This window comes from Stegodyphus dumicola, chromosome 4 (assembly GCF_044657685.1).
Source record: "Stegodyphus dumicola isolate Sdum_Otavi_A_Nest chromosome 4, ASM4465768v1".
Classification (NCBI taxonomy): domain Eukaryota; kingdom Metazoa; phylum Arthropoda; class Arachnida; order Araneae; family Eresidae; genus Stegodyphus; species Stegodyphus dumicola.
In genome coordinates this window covers 218,758,816-218,782,632 of record NC_140771.1, presented here as the reverse complement: position 1 = coordinate 218,782,632, position 23,817 = coordinate 218,758,816, and the positions used below count along the sequence as shown (strand labels likewise).

General features: G+C 32.6%; 1 protein-coding gene across 2 annotated transcripts in view; it reads right to left on the bottom strand.

The window, feature by feature from the left end:
* The window catches only part of LOC118181641 (zinc finger FYVE domain-containing protein 21-like), a 55,650-nt gene that overhangs the window by 5,714 nt on the left and 26,119 nt on the right, over positions 1-23,817 (bottom strand). For both annotated transcript variants that reach the window (XM_085816001.1, XM_085816000.1), the window contains one exon: positions 17,379-17,509. In XM_085816001.1, coding sequence (XP_085672127.1) covers positions 17,379-17,509 — 131 coding nt within the window. The remainder of the gene's footprint in view (positions 1-17,378; positions 17,510-23,817) is intronic.

Sequence of the window (23,817 nt, the reverse complement as noted above, 5' to 3'; positions counted from 1 at the left end):
AACAGAAACTGAATGATAATTAGAAAATTTTGAAAGTAATTATTAATTAAGAATAACAGCCTTGAACTTTAAATAAGTAATAGTGAGATGGATAGAATTATAGATTGTATAAGAAGGAAGCAATAATTGTTAATTGTACTACATTTTTGGCTTCTAGAGAGGAAATAAATTTGCTTATTAATGGTTAATAAGTGTTATGCTTTTCTTGTATATTGTTATGGTCATTTAACAGATCTTTTCTTGAGCATGGTCTCGGTAGATAAAACACAACGTAAAAAGTACTTCTACTAAATTATGATCACAAGTGCTAAATTGGTTAGCAATTATTTTTATGATTTCTTTAGGCTTTGATTTAGTTGAGTCCTTGATCAACTACGTATAGCTGGAGAAACTACTATATTACCTTTCAGTATTATTCATGTTAGATTTATTTCATTACTTAATTAGTTCAGATTAACCAGATTAGTTCAGATGGTGTGTCTGAAAAGGCATAATATTACGAGGCGTATTCGGAAACTAAGTACCGTTTGGAAAAAAAAAAAAAAAAATAGTAAAACAATTTTTTCGAATCCAATTTTATTTTTACATTTTACATGAAAATATATGTCTTAAACTATTTTTCAACATAGTTTCCGCCAATGATCAAACACTTGTCATAGCGGGTGACGAGTTTTTGTATACCATCATCAAAGAAACTTCCCGCCAGTTTCGACAACCACACTCCACGGCATTTTTCGTGTCATCGTCAGGTTCAAAGCGCTTGCCACCAAGCTCACGCTTCATGTGCAGGAACAAGTGATAGTCGGACGGCGGCAAGTTTGGGCTGTACGGCGGGTGATCGAACTGCTCCCAATGAAACTGTCGAATTAACAATTGAGTGACACCAGCAGTATGGGGCCGAGCATTGTCATGGAGCAACACAATTCCTTTACTGAGCATTCCTCTTCGTTTGTTTTGAATGGCACGCCTTAGTTTTGTTAAAGTCTCACAATATCGTGCCGCATTAATGGTTTCACCTCTGGGAAGAAATTCAGTAAGCAAAATGCCTTTCCCGGATACCAGAACCCCCCTCCTCCATTGCTTTCAAATCCCAGCCTGTCAACAAAGAGTTAACAATAGCAAGCGGAGTATTATTTCATCTGTGATTAAGCTAGAAATAATTAAGCGACAAAAACAGTTACACCATCAATTGTTCCTGTCATTCAGAAAACGACACAAGTTTCTAAATTTCGAGAAATTTGGATAACTAGATCAAAAGTTATAATTCTTATCACCAATTTATTGGACCCACACGGGAAGACTTCAGAAAAAAATCCCTAATGTTGCTATTAAGTCGGATTCAAATTAGCATTTTCAGAGTTTTCAATTAATATCTCAGATGATTAAAGTCATACAAAGATGAGAATAGTATCAATGGATTTCGATGAATTTTTGGAGTCAGCGGATATGTGTCTCGAAATTCAACTAAACGCCGTTCCATAGATATTTGTGAAAATATATATTGGTGTGTAGCCAAATCCCTTTAATAGGGAAAAACAAAACAAAGTAAGTGAAAATGTAGAGAAAAAGTATTTTTTAATTAATATCTCGGCTAACAAAGTCGTGCGAAGACATTTTATAGCCTATAACCTTTTCTAATATATCAAAAATATTTCTTGAAAATTTCATGATGATCGCTTAAACAATTAGGGCATGAAAGCATAACAAACAAACAAACTCACGTTCACATTTATAATATTAGTAAGGATTTCCTGTGACCGAAAAGCCCAGATAATCAGGAGTTTAGTGTAAGTTCTGTGATAGTCAAGAAAATTACTATACTTAGGGCACATGGGCACATTAGTCACACAAAAGATTTATACGAATGCAAACATTAACACCTTCAAATTTTATAAACCACGATGGAAGAAATCAAATACACAAATCTGACTTTCTGAATTATGCAGGGAGAAAAGATACAGTCACTGCTCATAACAGCTTAATATACATTATCAATGAAATGTTTTGAGCTTCACATGGAAGAAATAGTACTAGGCAGTTGAAATTTTGAAACACATTCTTCTCTGTTTTATTCAAGTGGAAAATTGAATATCAGAGAACAAAGATATTAAAGGAGCCATGACTGTACCTTTGTTAGAATGGCCTTAATTGCCACAGACATAGCAATGACAGGACATGATACTCATTTCAGGAAATAAATCCAGATCATTTGAAATAGTTAAACAATGGGTCAGGAGAATTAAAATATGGATATGACACCATTTTGAATGGACCAGCCGCCCAGACAGTATAGTGCATAGGGGAGCCAACTGTGATACCAAAGGGCCTGGTTTTGAATCCCGGAGAAAACATAGATGTAAAATTGTCTATCCCTCATAAGAGGTAACAGTGGCTGCCTATTAGGTGCCCCCACAATAAAATAGCCACCACTTAAGGGATTAGGGGTAACCAATGCTGAAAAGGCAAATGCCCGCCATTTGATTTTTTAAAAAAAAAATTTTTTTTTTTTTGAATGGACCGCAAGGCAGATGTCCAATGATAGCAACTAAATGGGATTACATCAAAGCTTTGCTGGTTATGATGATGGACAATCATCAAATGACTGTGAAAAAAGTATCGGACCATTTTCTGACCATGGCCCGGTGGCAGAAAACTTTAGTTAAAACCCAACACAAATTATCACATTTCCTAAACAAAGTTCTGGGATGCCTACTGTATGCTCATTTCCTTATCCTGAAATACAATGAAAAAAATAACTATGAAAGGGCTTCATTGAAAAACGTAATCCGGAAAAGAATGAAGAAAGTCTGATTTCGATCAATTGTTATAGTGACACTAATTATCTCCAACCCACTCTTCATCCGATTCTCCTTTCACACTACAGGCTTTTACCTATCAAACAGGGATAAAGGGAAGATTTGCAGTTACAGCTCATCAATGAAAGATGTCCTTTTTGCTGTCTTCCTGAACAGCATTTAGAATGAATGAAGGAGGGCTCGCCTACCTGCTGCTGCTGTCGTGAGGCAGGATTACATGGGAATTGCACCGGGAAGATTGTGGGATAGTATTTCTGAAGCAACTTGCGATTTCAAATGAAAATTAATTTTTTTACTGGTGATAGTAACATAGAAATCATCAATCTGTGTGCACAAAATCTGGATACTTCAGAGTACATGTATAATTATGCTCATCCTTCTTTGTGTATTAGTGAAATTGGTCTGGCTAATGGTATTCAACATGCTTCATTAAATATCAGCATATAAAGTGAGTCTGGAATGGTAAAGTTAAGGAATTATTAAAAAGTCTGTGTATTCTGCTACAGATCTCTATCAAGCTGAAGTGATTTTGAATATTCTTCTAGACTTTAAAAAAAAAAAAAAAAAAAAAAAAAAAAAAACTATGTATCTTTCCTCAAGCATGGTGAGAGATGATCCTGATATTTTTACAGTGCATATTGAAGGCAAAGTGCTGATGATTGATGAAACCATACAATGACTTCCGAAAGTACTAGTACACAAGAATTTTTAGAAAAAGTTCTGTAGCCAAGAATTGAATTCGAATATAAAGTCCAATATTTTTCATATAATCTCCATGCAATTTTGAATAAATAAAAACAAACTTTTTTTTAATACTGACTTATTTTCTTTTTCTAAAATTGAAAATGAGAAAATTAATCCTGAAGAAAAAACGAGGAACTTAATCCCAAGAACTTGGTTGGAACATTAAAAGCATGGTGGTGTCCTTGTGTGTGGGGGGGAGGGGATGTCAGCATCAGAATTAGATAATTTAGTATTTATTGATGGCATAATTAGTCATGCTCTTTATTTATATTAAAATATAATTTACAATTATCTGCCCAAAATTTGGGTATAGAAAACAATTTTTTTTTAGAATAATTATAAGCAAAAGGCCCTCAAAGTTCACCTTTGGTGTGTCTATAATTGACCACAAGTTCTGGAAACACCACCTCAGTCACCAGATTTAAACCCAATAGAGCAGAGAGGTTAAAGTATGAAGACATAACATTAAAACGAAAACCAAACTATAATGATGGAAGAATGGAGGAACATTGATGCAGATATTTAAAAAAAAAAATAAACTGGCAAACTCTATGCCCAGACGTTTGAAAGCTGTCAAAAATGCTTCAGGATATCTCACAAAATATTAACTGACAGAAATTCTACAATATTTACTAATATGTACAGATTTCTTTAAAGTGTATGAAGACTTTTGTGAGACAACTTTTCTGTTACTACAGTACAAAGTCCGTAATCCGGACTCGTCAGGACTTCAGCGATTCCGGATTACGGATTTTCCTGAATGATAGATCATCAGTTTAAATCTGGTAAAGTTGGCATGCAGAAATTATAGAATTAAAAATATGAAATAAAGAGTAATTATGATCTAAAGGGTATCAAATTAAAAAAAAAGCTTAATATTTATTTGTTTAGTTTATTAAACATTTCTTTCAACGCGCATGCGTAAAGCAAACATTACGCATAGTCGAAATTAGAAAATTGTAACCAAAAAAAGTATTTGATGTGTATTCGTGATATTTATAATGACGAGGAAATTGATTTAAATAATATCAAAGACGGAGGACATCAAGATGAAATACTGCATTTAGTAAGGAATTATAAGCCGAATAAAATAAAAACATCTGCCCTGAAGATGAGGAGACTGCTGAGAGATCAACTTCCAGTTCATTGCATGCCGTGACGTTTTTCCCCCGCAAAGAGCATGGAATTGATAAACAGATTTTGGAATGATTACAGAAACAAATCATTAAGCCAAGCTGTTCTGATTACGCAAGTAATATCGTGCTAAGTAGGAAAAAATGTGATTCATTTAGACTATGTCTGGACTTGTACGACACTTAAAACTCGGTGAATCCCTTTCCGAATACTTAATTGCCATGCATGAAATAGCCAGTCATGGTTCTGTTAATGATTCATCAATTCTTGATTATGTAATCAATGGGATACCGGATCAGAGTAGTAACAAAACTATTTTATATAGGTGTGAAACTATTTCTAAATTCAAAGGGAAATAAAAAATTTATGAGAAAAATCCGTGTTCCAGATACGATGAATAGGGGTTATTCAAGTACTAACACACAAAATAAAGCATGCGCTATACCTAATAAGAGTAAAGAACCAAGGTGTTATGACTGTGGAAGTATAGGGCACGTAATGTATGCGCATTCTTTACGCGCAAGCGTAAAGCATACCAAAAAAAAAAGTTTGTGGCTTTTTTGGTCCGTATTATAGATCATTCTGGATAATGGACATCCGGATTACAAACTTTGTACTGTATTTTATTACTGAATTTCCCCTAAAAAAATTTTACTTTGTTCAAAATTTAGTAGTTTTGCTTAAGTTTAAAGATATTATTAAAAAATTCTCATTCTCAAATATTAATTTTTATTAATGAAGAATATAAAGAATATTTCACTGAAACTTAAGTGTACGAAAACTTTTGGGAGCCACCGTACAAGCCTTGCAAGGTAAGTGGGATTATTTTAGGCTACTTGTTAGCAAAGATGTCTTATTTGCAGATAATTTTATTCATGGTAATTAAAATACTGAAAATGTTCGTAATAATATTCCTAGTAATAACAGCAGTGTAAATTATGCTAATGTATGTAAAAGTTCTCTAAATAATTTTATTAATAGTATTAATAGTGTAAGTTATGCTAACATATGCAAAAGTGTACTGGTTGATGATATTGACACTAATGATAATAATTCTAATGATGCAACCAATTCCACCCAGGGCAGCCTTAAGAAAAAAGGATCCAACAAGGTGGCAACCCCCTCCCCAAAATATGGCAACAAATGATAGTGAATCTGGCTTTGTTTACCTTCAAAATTCAGTGAGACTGACCAAAATGGTAAAGCTGAGTAATGATTTACCGATTCAAAATAAATTTGTCCAATTAGATAATGTTGAGAATATGTATGCAGAAAGGCAGGACTAACCAACTCAGGCCCTTGCTCCCAAAATCGAGCTAATTATGGTTAAACCTAACTTAATTTTCTCGGAGTTTGTTAAAATCTTGAAAAATGGTACAAAAGTAGATTTTCATGGATGCATTAACAATGAATATTGAAAATGCTCACTGCTGCATTACTGCTCATCTTAAGAAAAAAGAAACGTTATTTCAATGACTAAAGATAAACCAGTAAAAGTTGTCATTAAAGGGGTCCCTTCTAACTGCCAACTTGAGGATATAACTCACATCCTGTGGATTTTGTGTCATCAAAATTGCAAACATGCATTAATTTAAAACCAATGCTCCTATTTCAAATTCTGCTTGCAAAAGCCTCTGTGGAAAAGGTTTATGAGATTATACACTTTTCCTATTTCAGAGTATCTACTCACTCCTAAGCACAATGAGATCTGGCTCAATGCCACACCTGTCTATTTTTTTATCATTCTTCCAAAATAAGTAAATTTAATCTTCATAGTGTTAAATGCTTTGGAGCACATAAAATTGTAAACTGTAAATTTAAGATAGTTGATAAACCTAGGTTTACAACTGTTGGGGTCCCAAAATACAAATTATAGAGGGTGCCTTGCACACCCAGCCAGAAAGGAAAATCTAGAAATGAAAATTCCTGTGCTACCCAAATTATTTTAATGATATTTTGATTGTTGGCTTTTTAAGAAAAATTGCCGATTGTATGCAAGAAGTAGATATTCCTAGTAATTCTACTGATAATTTTTTTCCTCTATACTTGAAGATGTTTTAAGCTTTCTAAATATGAATAATGTGTAATAACTCTTTAAATTCCTTGCATATTGTTACATGCAATGAAAATGGTTTATCACATAAGCTTAATAAGTTTCGTGAGTTAGTAAATGAGTACAGTCCTGACTTACTTTTTTACAAGGAACCAAGCTTAGCCCAGGAAATTATACTAGAGTCTGTAACTACAATATTTATGGGACTCGCAGAGTTGTTGTCAATTGTCAGAAAGGTGCTGGTATCACTCTTCTTGTAAAGCACTCTATCCATCATTATCCAATTATAATACAACAACTTTTAGTTATTGAAGCCACAGCTATTAACATTAAATCAAGTATTTCACTTACATATGCTTTTGTCCCTATCCATATGCCTCCCAGTTCAAGGCCACAACATGTTAATTCTGATTTGGCTGTTTTACTTGCACTCAACTGCTGAGTTATCATAGGTGAGGATTTAAATGCAAGATGCCATGGATGGAACTGCTAAAACTCCAACACCATAGGATGCATCTGGTTTGGCACAAGCCTCCAGAATACGAACAGCAGCTCCATCCATCCCAAAACAATATAATGCTCCACTAGAATTATCGATTTCTCACTGCGGAATACCATTTAAAAGCTGGGTATCTCCATATCAGATGAATTGTTCTCAGACTGCAACCCGATCTGAATCAAGAGAGCCTTTACTACAAACTAGCAAACTTTAGCCAAAGTTCTAAACAGGATTCAGTACATATTCCCATCGATACATTAGGGGATGATATTGATAGCTTGATTAGGAAGTTCACTAATGACATCACAACAGCATATGAAAATTCTTCCACTAGGGTTCCAAAGCAAAAACCTATATGGTCTCAGGACCTCATAAAACTTATTCAGCAAAGGAATGCCACAAGGGAGAAATGGCAATGTACAAGGCTGAAGACAAAAATCCTGTCAATAGACTTCACTATGCAATGAGGTCTTTTTCTAACTCACAGGCATAACAATACTGGACAAATTATATCAATTCTCTAACTGAGGATTATGGCTCCATATGTAATGCAATGGTACATCTTACAAACAGAAAATGCTAGTCTACCCCTTAAAGGTACAATGAGAATCTACTACACCAAAACTGAGAAGGCAGTACTTTTAGCATTGCATATGGAGTCTCAGTTTCACACAAACAACATCCTAAATGACCAGACAGAAGACAAAGTTTCAAACACTATGTATCAATTTATAACAAACCTGCATGCAAACAACATTAGTCCAATATTCCCTTCAGAAGTCTGCAGCTATATCAAGAAAATCAAGAAGAAAAGCTCAGGATTGGACCAGATTATGAACAAGATATTAAGAAGTTCCCCTTGAAGACAGTTTTCCTCCTTATCAAAATCATCAGCCTTATCTTAATATAAGCATTTTCCATCCTTCATGGAAATCAGGGGTATTATACCAGTCTTAAAACAAGCCTCTTGCAAGTTATTGTAAAATAAGTCTGCTATTTACAGTAAGAAGATCATCCAGGCTGCAATCCTAGAAAGAATAAACTCTCTTGTCGAAGAAAATAATCTGATAATTCTCCATTAGTTTGGTTTTTGTCACTGCCTTTCCACTACATATCATCTCTCCAAAGCGGTTGAACACAAAGCCAAGGCCTTGAATAGAAATAGTTTAAAGCAGGGCCCTTCCTGCATACAGCCAAAGCTTTCAATAGGGGTCTTGCTGGATGGCCTCATTCACAAATTACTCACCACAGGCTTCTCAGGGGGCATTACAAACATCATTAAATCCTATCTGACTTTGTCATTCAGATCTCAAACACACACTCCTTCCACCATGGTATCCTAACCAGTGTAATCCTCGGACTCCTGGGACCTACAATTTTCGATTTGTATGTGAATGACATTCCATAAAAAAGGCAACACCACACTAGGACTTTATGCTGATAACAATGCAATTCCTTCAAAAAGTGCTCTTCTTTGTCCAGCTTTACAAAAATTAGAAAACCCCATATAGGCTCCTGAGACCTGGATAATTAGATAGAAAGGGGAAATCAATGTAAAAAAAATCTATAACCATTCTCTTCACACAGAAAATGAAGTCTGATGGAAATATAAAACAGCACGATTCTTCCCTGCCCTGGGCTAGGCATGTCACTTATCTCGCCATAATCCTAAAAAAAATCTCATGTGGTCTTCACACATACAATCTAGTTTAACTCCCCTTCTCCTTAATTGCCCCAAACACCTTTTTATCTCTAAACAACAAGTTACACATGCATAAAACCGTATTGTATCCCATGCTCAGTTATGCCCATCCTGTTTGGGCATACTGTTGCAAAACCAACCAGAAGAAACTTCAGTCTGTGCAGAATTGCATTCTCAGACAAATCGCAAGCTGCCTGTGGTTTGTCAGGAATAATGTAATTCATGAAAAATTGGGCAAAGCACAATTCCATGCCTAGTTTCATCACCTAGCACACAATTTCCAACTGAATCTTAGGAACTCAAAAAATATCATTCCTATCTATTGTGACTGCAATTCTCGTAGCTATGTGAAGTGGCCAATGGCAATCTTATGTATTATAATTTGTAAATAATTCATTATGTTTCTGTATTTTGTTTCCTGCATAATATAAATTTCGTAACAATTCTTATTGCTTCGGCATTAATGCATTATGATGAATATTGCTTAAAATTGTTCCACTTCCTTTGTGACTAAGTGCTTTGATTTGTAATGAAAGAATTCCTAGCAGTAGCCTCACATCATCTTACCAGCCTGTCATATGTTACATGTACGACAACGCCCTTATATTTTGTCTAATTCTCAAGTAACTCCATATCTTCAACGATTAAAGTCCAAGCCCTCCGGTGCTAACACCACTTCTCACAAAAGGGTAAGGATGGATCAGGTCAAGCCCAGCCGATCTCAATCCATCACATGGGGAGGACTCTAGGACCATCTCAATATTTACGACAAAAGGTATACAAATATTCAAACACAGAGAAAAATTGGTCTACAAAGCAACCTGCCTGGGGGATTATGATTAAGAATTCAGTTTATGGATAGTATACCCAGTACAAAGATGCACTCACTGGGTACAAATCTCAGTCACTACAATACACGGGCCTGAGATGAGGAAGCAATTTTTAACTACTCACATCGTTTGAAAGATGTGAAACACATTAGTGAAGTAAATTTGGTGAAAAATAAGATTTGTAAGGTTCTTTCAAGGCCTTGCAAAAAATGCAATTACTTGAAGAATGGCCACTTGAAGCACTTGCATAAAAAGACAATCTGAACGTTTACTAACAACAAAGGCTAATGAAAGTTCAAACATATTCCAATGATGCAGCCTTACTAATGCTCATGTGTGTGTGTGATTATGGCAAAGCCTCGAGGGCTATCTGCCTAAAGGAAGGGATGTCTTTCGTGGAGGACTTTCTAAGGGAAACTTGCTCGTATACACGTTACACATGGGGAAAACCACAAAATACTAATGCTCAATTTAATTGATGATAATATTGTTATGAAATGTCAAGGCACCTTCAGCAATCAAAAATAGAATTTGTAAGGTTCTTTCAAGGCCTTGCAAAAAATGCAATTACTTGAAGAATGACCACAGCACTTGTATAAAAAGACAATCTGAACTTTTACTAACAACAGAGACCAATGAAAATTCAAACATATTCCAATGATGTAGCCTCACTAACGCTCAATTTAATTGATGATAATATTGTTATGAAATGTCAAGGCATGGTAAGATAGCTTCCCTGCAAAGCAGTTTTATGGTTGCCATATTTAGCCCAGAATGTTCTCAACACAAGCTAAAAAGTTATATAAACCCTGCTGGTACGCGGAGAGTGAGTTAGTCCGTGCAGAATCCATCGAGTTGATAGTCAGCGAGTGATGAGGTTACTGATTGCCAAGTTCGTCGTTGAGTGCACCGAAAGAGTCTCTTAGTTAATCGCAGTTAGTGCATCATCAAGTTTTATCTTAGAGTGTTTTGAACTTTGGAAATGAATGAACCGAGGAGTCGGGAGCTGTCCTCTAGTGTATCATTGAGTGCATCGCGAGTTTAGCGTAGAGAGTCTCGAGAGTATCTGAAGTTCCGAGAATGACTGAGCAGAGTTGGGAGCTGTACTCTGGTGCTTTGCCGTGAACCTGTCTTCACCGTTATGGCCTGATTGCTGAAGGCTGTGTCGCTGATTGTTACAGCGTGTCTATAATAGTTCTTCGACAACTTTAAAAGTGGTTATTGGAGTTGTCTAGAATAATACTGGCCAATAAAGTGTACTTCATTCTTCGGTACTTCATCGAGTGCTGTTGTCATTATTCACTTCAAATCCGCACAAAACCGTAATGAATGTACAAAAGAAGGATGAAAAAAACGTAACAATAACATGAAAATTTTTATTTTTTGCCATCCATGTGGAAGGCACAATAGAAACTACACAACACTGAAGGTATCAGGAAGTCATTTTAAATTCTTTTAACCCTTTGTGGTGCACTATACGTTAATGTTGGAATTTCAACAAAAAAAGTTGTATGCAGTCTATTTAGGCCTAAAGGAGTATACAGGTAAAATTTTGTAAAAATTGCATTTACCGTTTTAATTCTGTGGGTGTTCCATGAGGTGGAACACTGCGCCACCAGAGCTTTTAAAAGTGCGACTAAGCGAGCAATACAGTGAAGCACGAAAATGAGCAGAAGCGTTTGTATAAGAATGAAAAAACTCTGTACTATAGCTGTATACATGGTTTCCTGGATATACACAATATTCTTGAATATATACGGATAAATGAGATAAATATCTATATACACAAGTTCTATATACAAAAATATTTACAAATTTTCCTATTTCTTAGCTTCGTGAAATTGTTCAAAGCAAGTCACACCTTTTTGATGGAAGCAAAAACCAACTATGATTAAAATAATTAACTATGATTAATATTAACAATAAAGAAAAATAAGCCTATCATATATACATACACTAAAAATATCTACACAATTATTGAAAATAAACGGGAATGAGACTAAAAAGTGACAGCAAAAAATTCGCGCAGGTCTAAGTAAAGATGAGTCCTACTAATAAAATTCCCACCTAAAAACTACTCCCAAAAAATTCGATATGCCAATATTAAGGCTTTCATAATGCAAAACACACCTCACCCCTCAATATTGCTTTGTTTGAATTCACCCCCCCCAAACAATGGAAACCGAAAACGTAAACAACAAATGTTCTCTCCTAAGCACAGATGTTCTGATTCGTAACAGCATAAGATCGCGCAGTCTTCTCGCTAATGGAACACCTGGTTTTATTCAATGATTCTGCATATGGTTTTTGTATGAAGATTTAAAAAAAATATAGAACAAATAATTTGGAGTGCAGCCAGCAAAATTATGCCTAATTTTTTTTCCAAATAAAATTTTTTATATCATTAAAAAAAATAGAGAAAATTACTTAAAAAAAAAGTGGATTTTAATAACATATAATAAATGAAAATTCTGTGTCTCCTTGTGATATGCTATCTATTGTTTAAAAAGAAAAGTTCAAAGTATATTATAAAGGCTTTTTTATCTATTTACGGTTGAATTTAAAGGTTTCCGAAGCGATTCAATTTGGGTGTTCCATGTAGTGGAACACTGAGCCACAAAGGGTTAACAAAAGGGTTATTAATCTTGAAGACCAGAAGGGCTATTAATCTCGAACCCACATTTTGTGTTGAATCACTGAAAGCGATGAATCACTTTTCAAATTGTTGCCACCAAATATTATTGATTTGTATTACATTTAAAGGAATTAAATAACAAAGAATCAGCATAAACTGTATGTATGATTCTTGCACTGTGAAAAAACAACAGAACCTAGAGCTAACAAATTTTGAATAACGTAGTCCTCACTCGAACCTGGAAGCAAGAATTTTCAATTTCAAATATATTTTATTATCTAATACGTATTCTGTAAAAGTTTAACAAATTTGTAATTAAAAAAACTCAACAATTTCAAAGTGAGCAGTGGCAACTTTGTATGGAATAAAACATTTTTATCTCTAATGTACGAAACTGTCTATTGTAAATTCTAAAGAGATGCTGTTTTTAAATATTTTTAGCCCACAGGGGCATCAGCCCAAATACTCTCGAAACATGTATGGAGTTTTGCGTCGAAAACTTATTTTAAATATCCGTTTCACTTTTCAAATTGTTGCCACCAAATATTATCGCCCTGTGTTATATTTAAAGAAATGAAATAATGAAGAATTTACATAAATGTATGTATGTTTCTCACATTGTGGTAAAATAAAGATACCTAGAGCCATCAAATTTTGAATAACGTACGTCTCCACCTGAATGTGGGCATCTGGAAGCCCAAATTTGGAATTTGTTTTATTATCTATTTTATATTTTGTAAAGCATTTATGAGTTTTTGATTAAGAAACTTAATGATCTCAAAGCAAGAAATGGCAACACTGTACGAAAAAAAAATTTTTTTTATCTCCAATGCACAAGACTGTTTATCGGAAATTCTAAAGAAATGCACTTTTGAAATTATTTTGCGATATAGCTGTTGAATTGAATTTTATGTTTAAGTGCAAAGAACATGTTATTTAATAAATAAAGGTAACACACAAAATGTTAAAAAAACACCCCTTTGGAAATAATATATAATATGAAAGTTTCCAGATTTTTTTTAAAGTAATAATGCCATCTAGCAAGCAACAAACAGGAATAGCTTCGACATTATGCACGCCTTCAGGAGAAAAAGTATTCATATCCATATCTGCAACTGAGGAAAGATTTTGCACACTAGGTAAATACAGTTTTTGCCCACAAAGAGGAAAGAAGTATTTATGTCCAACTTCCTTTATTAAGCTTATTCATGTTTGTCTTGTCTCTTGTATTGACAATCAGTTACTTTCTCATTCAGTTCTTCAGTACTGCATTTGAATATGGAATGTAAAGATTCCAATACAAGCTCTGATTCAGTGGCCTATTTTTCTGTCAAGAAGAAGAAAACATGGAGAATCTGTGATGTTATGAACATTTTAAGAGCAATTGCATGTGAGTTAGGATCTGTCATAAGAGGAAACATTTTTAATATTTTTCTTTCATTTGTGATAGAGAAAAACAATTAATTCTCAAAGTTCTTAATTAACTTGGGTATTATAACACCGAAAATCATTATTTTGCCTGTGATGTACCAATCCTCTCATTTGGTAAATGAAGGATATTGGGAAAGAAAGCATTTGGGAAATGAAGGAATGTATCTTATTTTTATAGAGTATGTTGTTTCCAAGATGGGCAATGTAAAGATGGGAAAGTTTGTATAAATGCCTTTGCTTTACTTCATGGCATAACAAAAAATTCAGTTAAAAAAGAGAGAATTTAGCCATCGTTAAAAAGGCACTGGCAGACTGCAGAGGAAAACAGAAATCAAAATCATGCAATTCCTGACAAAACTAAAAAAGTGGCATAACAGCCCTAGTGGGCCAATGGCTGCAGTGTCCCGAAATCTGCTTTCTTGACCGTGGGCCCCGGGGTGCATATGCACTGAACAAGTAGTCAGCTTGTTGCAGGGCCCCCAGTGTTTAGTCTCCAAGTGAACTTGGTACTCATTTTATCAAACCAAAGGATGGAAATCAAGGGATGAAAGGCAGAGTCAACATCGCCCAGCCCGGGGATCGAACCCCGGACCTGCAGTGCTGCTGCGCGAAGCACTAGGCTGAGGAAACTACTTCTAAATAACTGAATTTATTAGCTTCCTCAAGAGGGGAGCATCTCATTATTTCTTTAAAAAAGTAAGAAAATGTACCTGCCATAAGAGTTAAACATCTTAAAATTACATAACATGTACAAAATAAGCAATTAAGTGTCATATGATAAATTCAGATATAATTTCTAATTCTAAGTTTAATAGTAGATTTGGTTACCTGAGAAAGGACACTTGTAATATTTTTGTGATACATTAACCCTCTGACTGCTCAATTTGTGGACCGAAATCGCTTCAAAAATTGAGTAATTTTTTTTTCATATTTTAAATCTATATATATTGGAGAATTGAAAAATACATTTTTTCTTTCTAGAAAATAGATTTTTATCATGAGAAACTAAGTTGCCAGAGAAACCAATTTCAGATGTTATCACCAAAAAAAAATTTTTTTAAAATAAATTTCAGTCGAATTACAGTTAATTTCTATTTATTGCATAATATAAAAAAGTAAAATATATAAAATTTAAGAAAATATAAAGCACTGAGGGAAAAATATCTTAGAAATGCAGTTTAGTATGATAGAGTTCAAAATAGGGTTCAAGGCAAAGTCCAACTTCACAGTCTTTGCACCAGATTCAATAAATCTAATTATTAATCTAATCAATAAATCTAATTAATAATTTAATAATTTAATAAAATAATCAAGATAATCGCAGAATGTTTTCTAGTAGTCATTTCTGTAAGAAAAAAGTGGAGTTTGAGTGGTAATACCATGTACCTTCAAATGCCGCAATTTAGTGGACAATTAACGATATCCATTGGCCAAAGCGTAAACTAAACGTCTAATACTGTGTTTAATTTATTTCAGTAGTTAAACGGGATGGTCTCCTCAATAAAGGAAGAAAAACACATGCCCGCGGAAATTGCGGAATGAGCAGATTTTGCTACATTTGAGTTGCTTGTGGAAATCGCGGGATGAGCAGCCAGAGGGTTAAAAGCAGAAATTGTATGTTTGCTAAAAAACTTGCTGAAGGACAAGAAAAAGCAATTCAAGACCTGAAAATAAATGATGGGAAAAAAATCCATTTGAGGAACAGCCAATTATAATGGTGAAGAAGATTTTGTGTTCCCAAGATTAACAGATGAAACTGGAGGAAAAAATTCAATCAACCGCAAAAAAATGAAAATTTATTTCTTTCCTATTTGGTGTGCATTTGTGTGTGTATATACGTAAGACCATATATATATATATATATTGAACTAATATATATATATATATATATATATATATATATATATATACACACACACAAAATACACCAAATACGAGAAAAACAAATTTTCATTTTTTAGATGACTAAAATCTTAACAGCAAAATCTGGATTATATATCAATATATATATAATAATATATATATTATTATATATATATTGGGAGTATAAATAAGCCTCCACCTTTGATAGAAAATGGTGAAACCAGTAAATTATAGCTAAAATTATCTGATGTAAAAACATCTTATCATAATGGTGGACAGCTGCTCACAACATAACCTTGAAATAATAGCGATTTTGTAGCAGCAGCATTTTTTTTTTTTTTTTTTTTTTTTTGTGAAAATATAAAAGTTTTGAGCTGAATGAGCAGCAGTTGCGAGAACTTTTGATTTACTCATCTAAATTGAAGAAATTTTCAGCTGAGAGACATGGATTCTTACAGAAGCATAAGGTGAAGCTGCCTTAAGTGAGAGAAGTTGTTGTGAATGGTTGCAAAAGTTTAAGAATGGTGAATTCGGCACTGACGACAAATAATATAGCAGAAGGATGAAAGTACATGAAGACGTGGAATTAGAAGCATTATTGGATGATGATTTGTGCCAAATGCAAGCAGAACTTGCACTTTCAAAGGAGTGACTTAAAAGCAATTTCACATTAAAATTATGGGCAAAGATTCAAAAGCAAGGAAATTGGGTTCCATATGAACTGAAGTCAATTTTTTACAGATGAAATGCTATTTGCCAGGGACAAATGAAAGGTTTTTTGCATCTAGCCACAGGTGATGAAAAATGGATCCACTATGATAACCGAAAGAAGAAAAAATAATGGGGACAGCACTGCTATGCTATATCAACAGCGAAGCCAAATATTCATGGGGAAAAAAAAATCATGTTGCGATATGGTGGGATCAACTTGATGTAATGCATTACAAGTTGCTCAAACCAAACGAAACCATTACTGGGGCTCTTTGCCAAACACAATTGATGAAACTGAGCTGAGCACTTAAAAGAAAAATGTGCCCTCTACTAATCCAGACATGTCAAAAATTATTCGTCTGCACAAAAACACTCACCCACATGTTGCGGTATCAGTCAAAACCTACTCAGAAACACTCAAATGAGAAGTCCCTCCCACTGTATTCACCAGATATTGCTCTTTCTGATTAGTACTTGTTTTGATTGATAATGCATGGCCTATCAAAGCAGCATTTCATATGAAGATACTGGATTGATTTGTGGATAGCCTCAACAGATGAAATGTGCTTCCTACACGGAGTCGGTATGCTGCCAGAAAGATGAAAAAAATAATGACTAGCAATGGAACAATACTCTGATTAAAACATAATGTACCATTCTTTCACAATAAATCCCCAATTTCTTACTTAAAAAAAGAAAAGCAGAGACTTATCTGTATTCCCAATATATAATGCAAAATTTGTTAAATAAAGGTTTGTTAGTTAACCAGATAGATTTTAGGCTTTGGTTGATTTAATTCATATTTCCTTTATCACTGAAGTTATACAAACTATAAATTCTTTTTTTCTCAAAATTTCATATCATTGGACATAAATGGTTCTTCCTCTCTGAGTCTCCATATGTATACTATACTGAAAATTAAAATTATATAAAAAAATTAAGTTTTGCATTGTAATTTACCCTTTGCAGAGCATTAATCCAAGATGCAGACTGCTTCCGATTTGGAACATCTGCAACATGCAAACGTAACTCTTGCTCATCTTTTTTAAAATCTAGATATCTAACGCAAGCTCCAGTTATCATCGTTGTTCCTATAAATATTGAAAAGAAAAAAAAAAAAAAAAAAAAAAAAAGGTTAATATCAGACTCATGTTAAAACATATAACTAATAAAAATATTAGTAAATTTATGCTCATGTCCTATGAATTCCAGTGGAATGATACATAATATCATAACACATGAATACAAAGCAAAAAATTTAAGAGCATTGCATGTGATATAAAAAAAGGAGCAAAAAACAGTAAAAATGGTGATATGTCACAAGGAGAGTTCAGGAGGAAACAAAAACAAAAACAAAAACAAAAAAAAAAAAAGAAGATAGATGAGAGAGAGAGAAACTCGGGGGAAAAAAAAATAAGGCTCTTTATTTAACACACCAAGTGATGCTCCCTGACTTGTACACACATATCAAAATGTATTTTCATGCTGGCAATAACAGTATTAACCACAGTTTGGCGAATTAAGTTCAACTCCTCCAACAATGCAGTCTTCAGAGCATTTATACCTCTAGAAGGAGAGTGTCTCCAAACAACTGTTTTTCCAAGGTCTTCCAAGGTTTTTCCATTAATTCTCTATTGGGTCAGGAGATTTTGCTGGCCACACTATTCGTTTAATGTCTTCACTTTAAGGAATTCATTAATGAAGTTTGCTCTCAAAAGTGGATGAGCATTATCACACATAAATGAATAGTTAGATGCACCTCTGAAAAGTCTTACATAAGGCTCTAAGCCTTTCATCTCATTATCTCTGGCTGATCACAAATCCGCTGTTGAAAACATGTAGGAGCTATGTCCATCGATCATTATTCCTTGCCTTTAACATCGCATCTACATTACCAAAATAGTCCCATTCCATAGTATTCAAAAGATTTTGCAATCCTGAATCTCTCCAGATGTAAACACATTTAGAATCAGATGTTAATCTACACCTCATTAACAAAACAAAAAAAAAAAAAAAAAAAAAAAAGGACTATTAATACTCTTTCTAGTTCTGATGTTCTTTGCACTAATTAAAGTAATCTTTCTTTCGTTGTGAAGACAATGCAACATTTAGCCTTGGTTTTCTGGTATAATGGCCTTTTTCATTAAGCTTTCTGTATACAGTTTGCCGTGATGCAGCAATTCCAATGCATAGTTATTGCCAGATATTGATACTGAGAAGCAGTTGCTATGTATTCATGACCTCGTCCAGTCTTCCTTACAACAGTTCTATAGTTCTGGAACTGAAAATAGTGTAGAGACTATTTTGAAATATCCCCATATTTCACTATATCCATAATTGTATGCAATACTTCTTATCAGATGATACGCCCTTCCACAGATTCTTAAAAAGGATACATCAGAGCCATACTAAATCAGTTTGAATCTTTACACATTGAAATCAAATGTTGTATTCCAGAAATTCACTTGGATATTCACTCTGCACAAAGCACTTGATTCACCTTTAGTTGACACAGCACTTCGATATGGATAACAAAACCATTTGATCAGATAATCTTAATTAGGCTTGCCTTTCACATATTCCTTGCAAAAATGAATTACATCGATTGGATATTTCATACAACAACAATTTATTTTTATTTATTTATTTATTGTGGTATTGGATATCAGGATATTACAACAAAGCCTTCATACAGAAAACAATAAAACATTTTTATTAACCTCTGAACAGATTCCTTTTCAGAATTACTCATAAAAAGCTGTAAATTCACATAATTTATTACCTTGATTTGTACAATAATTTACTTTATTTTTTATATAAATTAACTTCTGATTAAATTAATTTTTATATAAATTTTTGAGTAAATTAAGAAAAAAGGTTTCTAAATTTGCAAATAAAATAGTTAGAGCAAATTATTCTAAAAAAAAAAAAAAAAAAAAAACGATGAATAATCAGAGAAAGCAAAAGTCTTAAGAGTCCACAAAAAATGTATTCTTAAACAAAAGATAGTTGTTACTGTTTAAAAAGGAATGTTTAAAATACTACAGAATATCAATTTTTAGCAACCTAGTTTTTTATTAACACCAGTTTTCTATTTTGACCTCTCCATAACTATAAAATAGCTTTAGTAAACTCTCAAATTTGTACAGTTTTTTATTTTAGTGCTCTAATGAGTGGCAAAACTTGGCACATTTTAAACTTTCTGCATAAAAGAAAACTCAATTTTGTTATGCTTTTAAACCTGCTGTAAAAGTTCCAAGAGAGAAAAACTGCGATGAACTTTGAAAAGCGATTTTCATATGAAGTTAGCATGGCAAAATTGAAAGGTACATAGTTATCAAATTTTGGCCATGAGGAAATAAAAAATCACACATTTTCTTATAAATCAGTTATTTAAATTACATTAATACTTAATAAAGTTAAGTATAAGTAAATAATTTATACGTCTAATTAATTTTGTAGGAAAATAATTTAAATTTTGCATTGGTAAAACTCAAATATTTTTTCAGACAATGATGAAAAAAAAACAGATTCGTTTATCTAAAAATATATTAGTTATGAAATATATTTTATTATTTTTTTATTTCAATGAGTACTTTTATTGGTTAAAAATTATATAAATATGTAAAATCATAGATTTAAAATACCATAGTATATTATCAACTGAAAAAATGCATCCTTATATTTGCTAATTTTGTAGTTATAGGATATATTTATCAACTTGTAAAATGAGTACAACAGAAATCAGAACCACAGCAAATTCAGACATTAAGAACAAATAAATAAATAATTTTTAAAAAAGATGACCTTTTTCTTCATTAACAATTAGCGACTAATTATCTAAAGAAAACTTTAAAAAAAATTGCTATTTAACCTGCCAGCTTAACCTGAAAGATCAGCATTACTTGTATGTTTGCAGCGTGAATTCTACAAATGAATAAACTGAATTGTTTAATAATATGACATACTTATTTATAAATGCATATTTTTACAAGGATTAAGTCAAGAAACAGGATACTTATAACAAGTAAACCAAACAAAAATTGCAACGACACCAAGTTCTATGTATGAAAATTTTTAAAAATACAAATAGTGTAAAATCTTACAAATATTTTAATTCTGTCCTTATATATATATATATATATATATATATATATAAGGAATCCCTAATATTGCCATTTAATAAAATCAAATATTTGTGGTTAAATAAAATTCACTGGAAAACATATTTGAACTTCGAAAGCTCAAGTATTAGTTTCTAAATTCCAGTTTTGAATATAAAATTATTAACTATTAATTAAATTATTAATTAAAAAACTATCATAATATAAAAAACAAAACTTAATCCTTACTGTTAGACATACTTAGACGCAGATGATACTATATAAGATACATTATGTTGAACATTATGAAAATAACCTAAAGTATGCTGTACTTTTCAGACAATGGGGTGAAAAATATAGAAAATGGAATTAAAAGAGATGGGAATAAAAACTTGAAAAATATGCACATGGAGCATATTTTTCAAAAATACTGTTAACTATAATTTCATGTTTCAGGGATATCAAAGACTAGATTTTCATGCAAACAGAGAATTTATTTCCTAAAGGGTGAAATGTAGTGAAAGGGAGTCAAAATTTTCACTTTTAAAAGCACACTTGAAATAAGTAAAACACAACTTTATACTGAATGAGAAAAGTATTATCACCAAAGTTAATTATTTTCATGGTACTAAAATCAGGAAGGGGAGGATTTGATATTGCTATAGGATTCAATTCACCCATTGCACCATAACAACCCATGAGAGCTGTAACAACAATACCCTTTCTGTGCTGAAAATGAGAAAAAGGTATCAAAGATATGGTGCACTTTAGGGCCCAAAGTGAGAATCACTTATTAAAGACATCACACATGTAGCACTGTCGAATATGCCTTAATTTAAAATACAGTCACACACATTGTATTTAGGAGATATATCTTTGTGATTGATGCTTTTTGCAGATTTTTTTTAAATTTTGATAATAAATTCCTTGTTTACTTATTTTTTATTTGCCTTATATCGGAGAAAATTATTTTTATCTTTTAAACATTTATATACTTTATTTCAGATAATTTCTAATACATGCACTTCATAAAATAAATAATGCTCCTTGTAACTAAAAATTAGAATTCTCTTAGATATATTAAAAAAGGAGAGAGAGAAAATGGGGGGAACAAGAAAGAAAGGAAAAGAAAAATCTGTTATACAGTCAAAAGTCTTTAATCCGGACGTCCATAATCCGAAATGATCTATAATCCGGGCCTCAAAGCTACAAACATTCTGCGCATGCAGTGTTTACGCATGCTCGTTTAATGTATAACGGACGGCATAAGCTAAGCTAAAATTATCTAATTATCTATTTCAGTTAATGTTGAAGATTGCGTTGTTCCTTAATCTTCTAATTGAATCCGGCTTATTATTTTTTGCAGACTGTTAGAGCAATTTTATAAATGTAAGCTTGAACTTTCGATTATGTCAAATAGAATTTCCGATTCTGGAGCTGCCAAAGGATCTACAAAGCGAAAGCATGTTTCGATGTCCATCGAACAAAAAGTGAAATTGGTGGAAAAAATGGATAAAGGCTATCCTTTGTTTCTCTAACCATTCCGAAATCTGTTTATCAATTTCACATTGCTCTGCGGGAGGGGGAGGAAACGTCGCGGCGCGCAATGAACTTGAAGTTGATCTGTCAGCACTATCCTCATCTTCAGGGCAGATGTTTTTATTTTAATCGGCTTATAATTCCTTACTAAATGTAGTATTTCATCTCGATGTACTCCGTCTTTGATATGATTTAAATCAAATTCCTCGTCATTATAAATATCACGAATACACATCAAATAGTTTTCTGGTTGCAATTTTCTAATTTCGACTATGCATAATGTATGCTTTACGCATGCGCGCATAGAAAGAAATGTTTAATAAAGTAAACAAATAAATATTAAACTTTTTTTGGTAAATTTTGATACCCTTTATATCATAATTGTTCTTTATTTCATAAATTACAGTTTCATATTTTTAATTTTATAACTTCTGCACGCCCTCTTACCAGATTAAAATTGATGATCTATAATCCGGAAAAACCGATATTTCGCAATCGCCGAAGTCCGGATTAAAGACTTTTGACTGTATATCATTAGCAATAGCTTCACACTACTTTGAAATCAATATCATATTTAAAGTCTCATGTTCGCAATTTTAGGAAAAATTTTGTTAGAAGCATATTCCATGCTAATATGGTACCAAAAAAGCAGATACTGAACATACGCAGTCAAGATATTTGATTAAATTTGAAAAATTTAAGAATGTTTAATATACTCGTATATGTGCATCTAATAGTGTTAAAAGACAATACTTAATAACCATGAGTGAGGTGGATTACAGCATTACAGGTTATTTATTGCTAGTATTAACCATGACAGCATCACAAAATAATCTGCCATTCGTATTTAACCCTTAAACCTCGATCACTTCAAATTTTAATCAATCCATCTACCTATTCCTAAAAACAAAACAAACCTATTTCCTAATTCTAATAGATCATTCCTACCACCTTACTTGTAGCACATGCATATTACAAGTATCTGAAATAAAAACAATTTTAGATTGATACAGTTTGTCAAATAGCAGTTAGCTAATTACATTACAAATTTTGTGAAGCATCTGTGTGGCAAGGCATCAAAGCTAAGTCACAATGACTTCAACAACTAGACTATTTCAATGATGGTTTAATGAAGATGAAAGTGATTAAGTGATATAAGCAAGTGTTTCAAAGAATGAATAATGCATAGAAACTGAACATGATTATGAATTGACATTGTTAGAAATATCAAGGATGGTAAAAATAAAAACTTTTAAAATGACAGAAAATACAGTTGAAAGTAAATACAATACAAAGTCTGAAATCCAGACATCCAATATCTGGGATGATCTGATATCCAAACCTCAAAACCATCAAAAAGTTTTTTTTTTTTTTTTTTTTTGTGTGTGTGTGTGTGTGTGTGTGTGTGTGTTTGTTTTGTTTTAAACTTATAAAGTTTAAGAAATGGAGAATATAATACTCAAGAAAATGCAGGCATGCCATAGAAAATTTTTTTTTTTTTTTGTTTGTTTTTGTTTTCCCCCGACTAGCTAAGATTCCTACATGCCACTTTTAAACACCAACTTATTTCTTAAATATAATTTCAATATATTACCATTATTTTAATCAAAAAATTATCAATGTTATAATGTTTTTTAAAAAAATTGTCGAAAATTCCCAGACCTCCGAATTAAAATTAACTGATCTTAAAATAGCCAAAATGTTGATAAGTCATCAAATTTAGAGCCCTTTAATAAAAGAATTCACATTTCCAATAG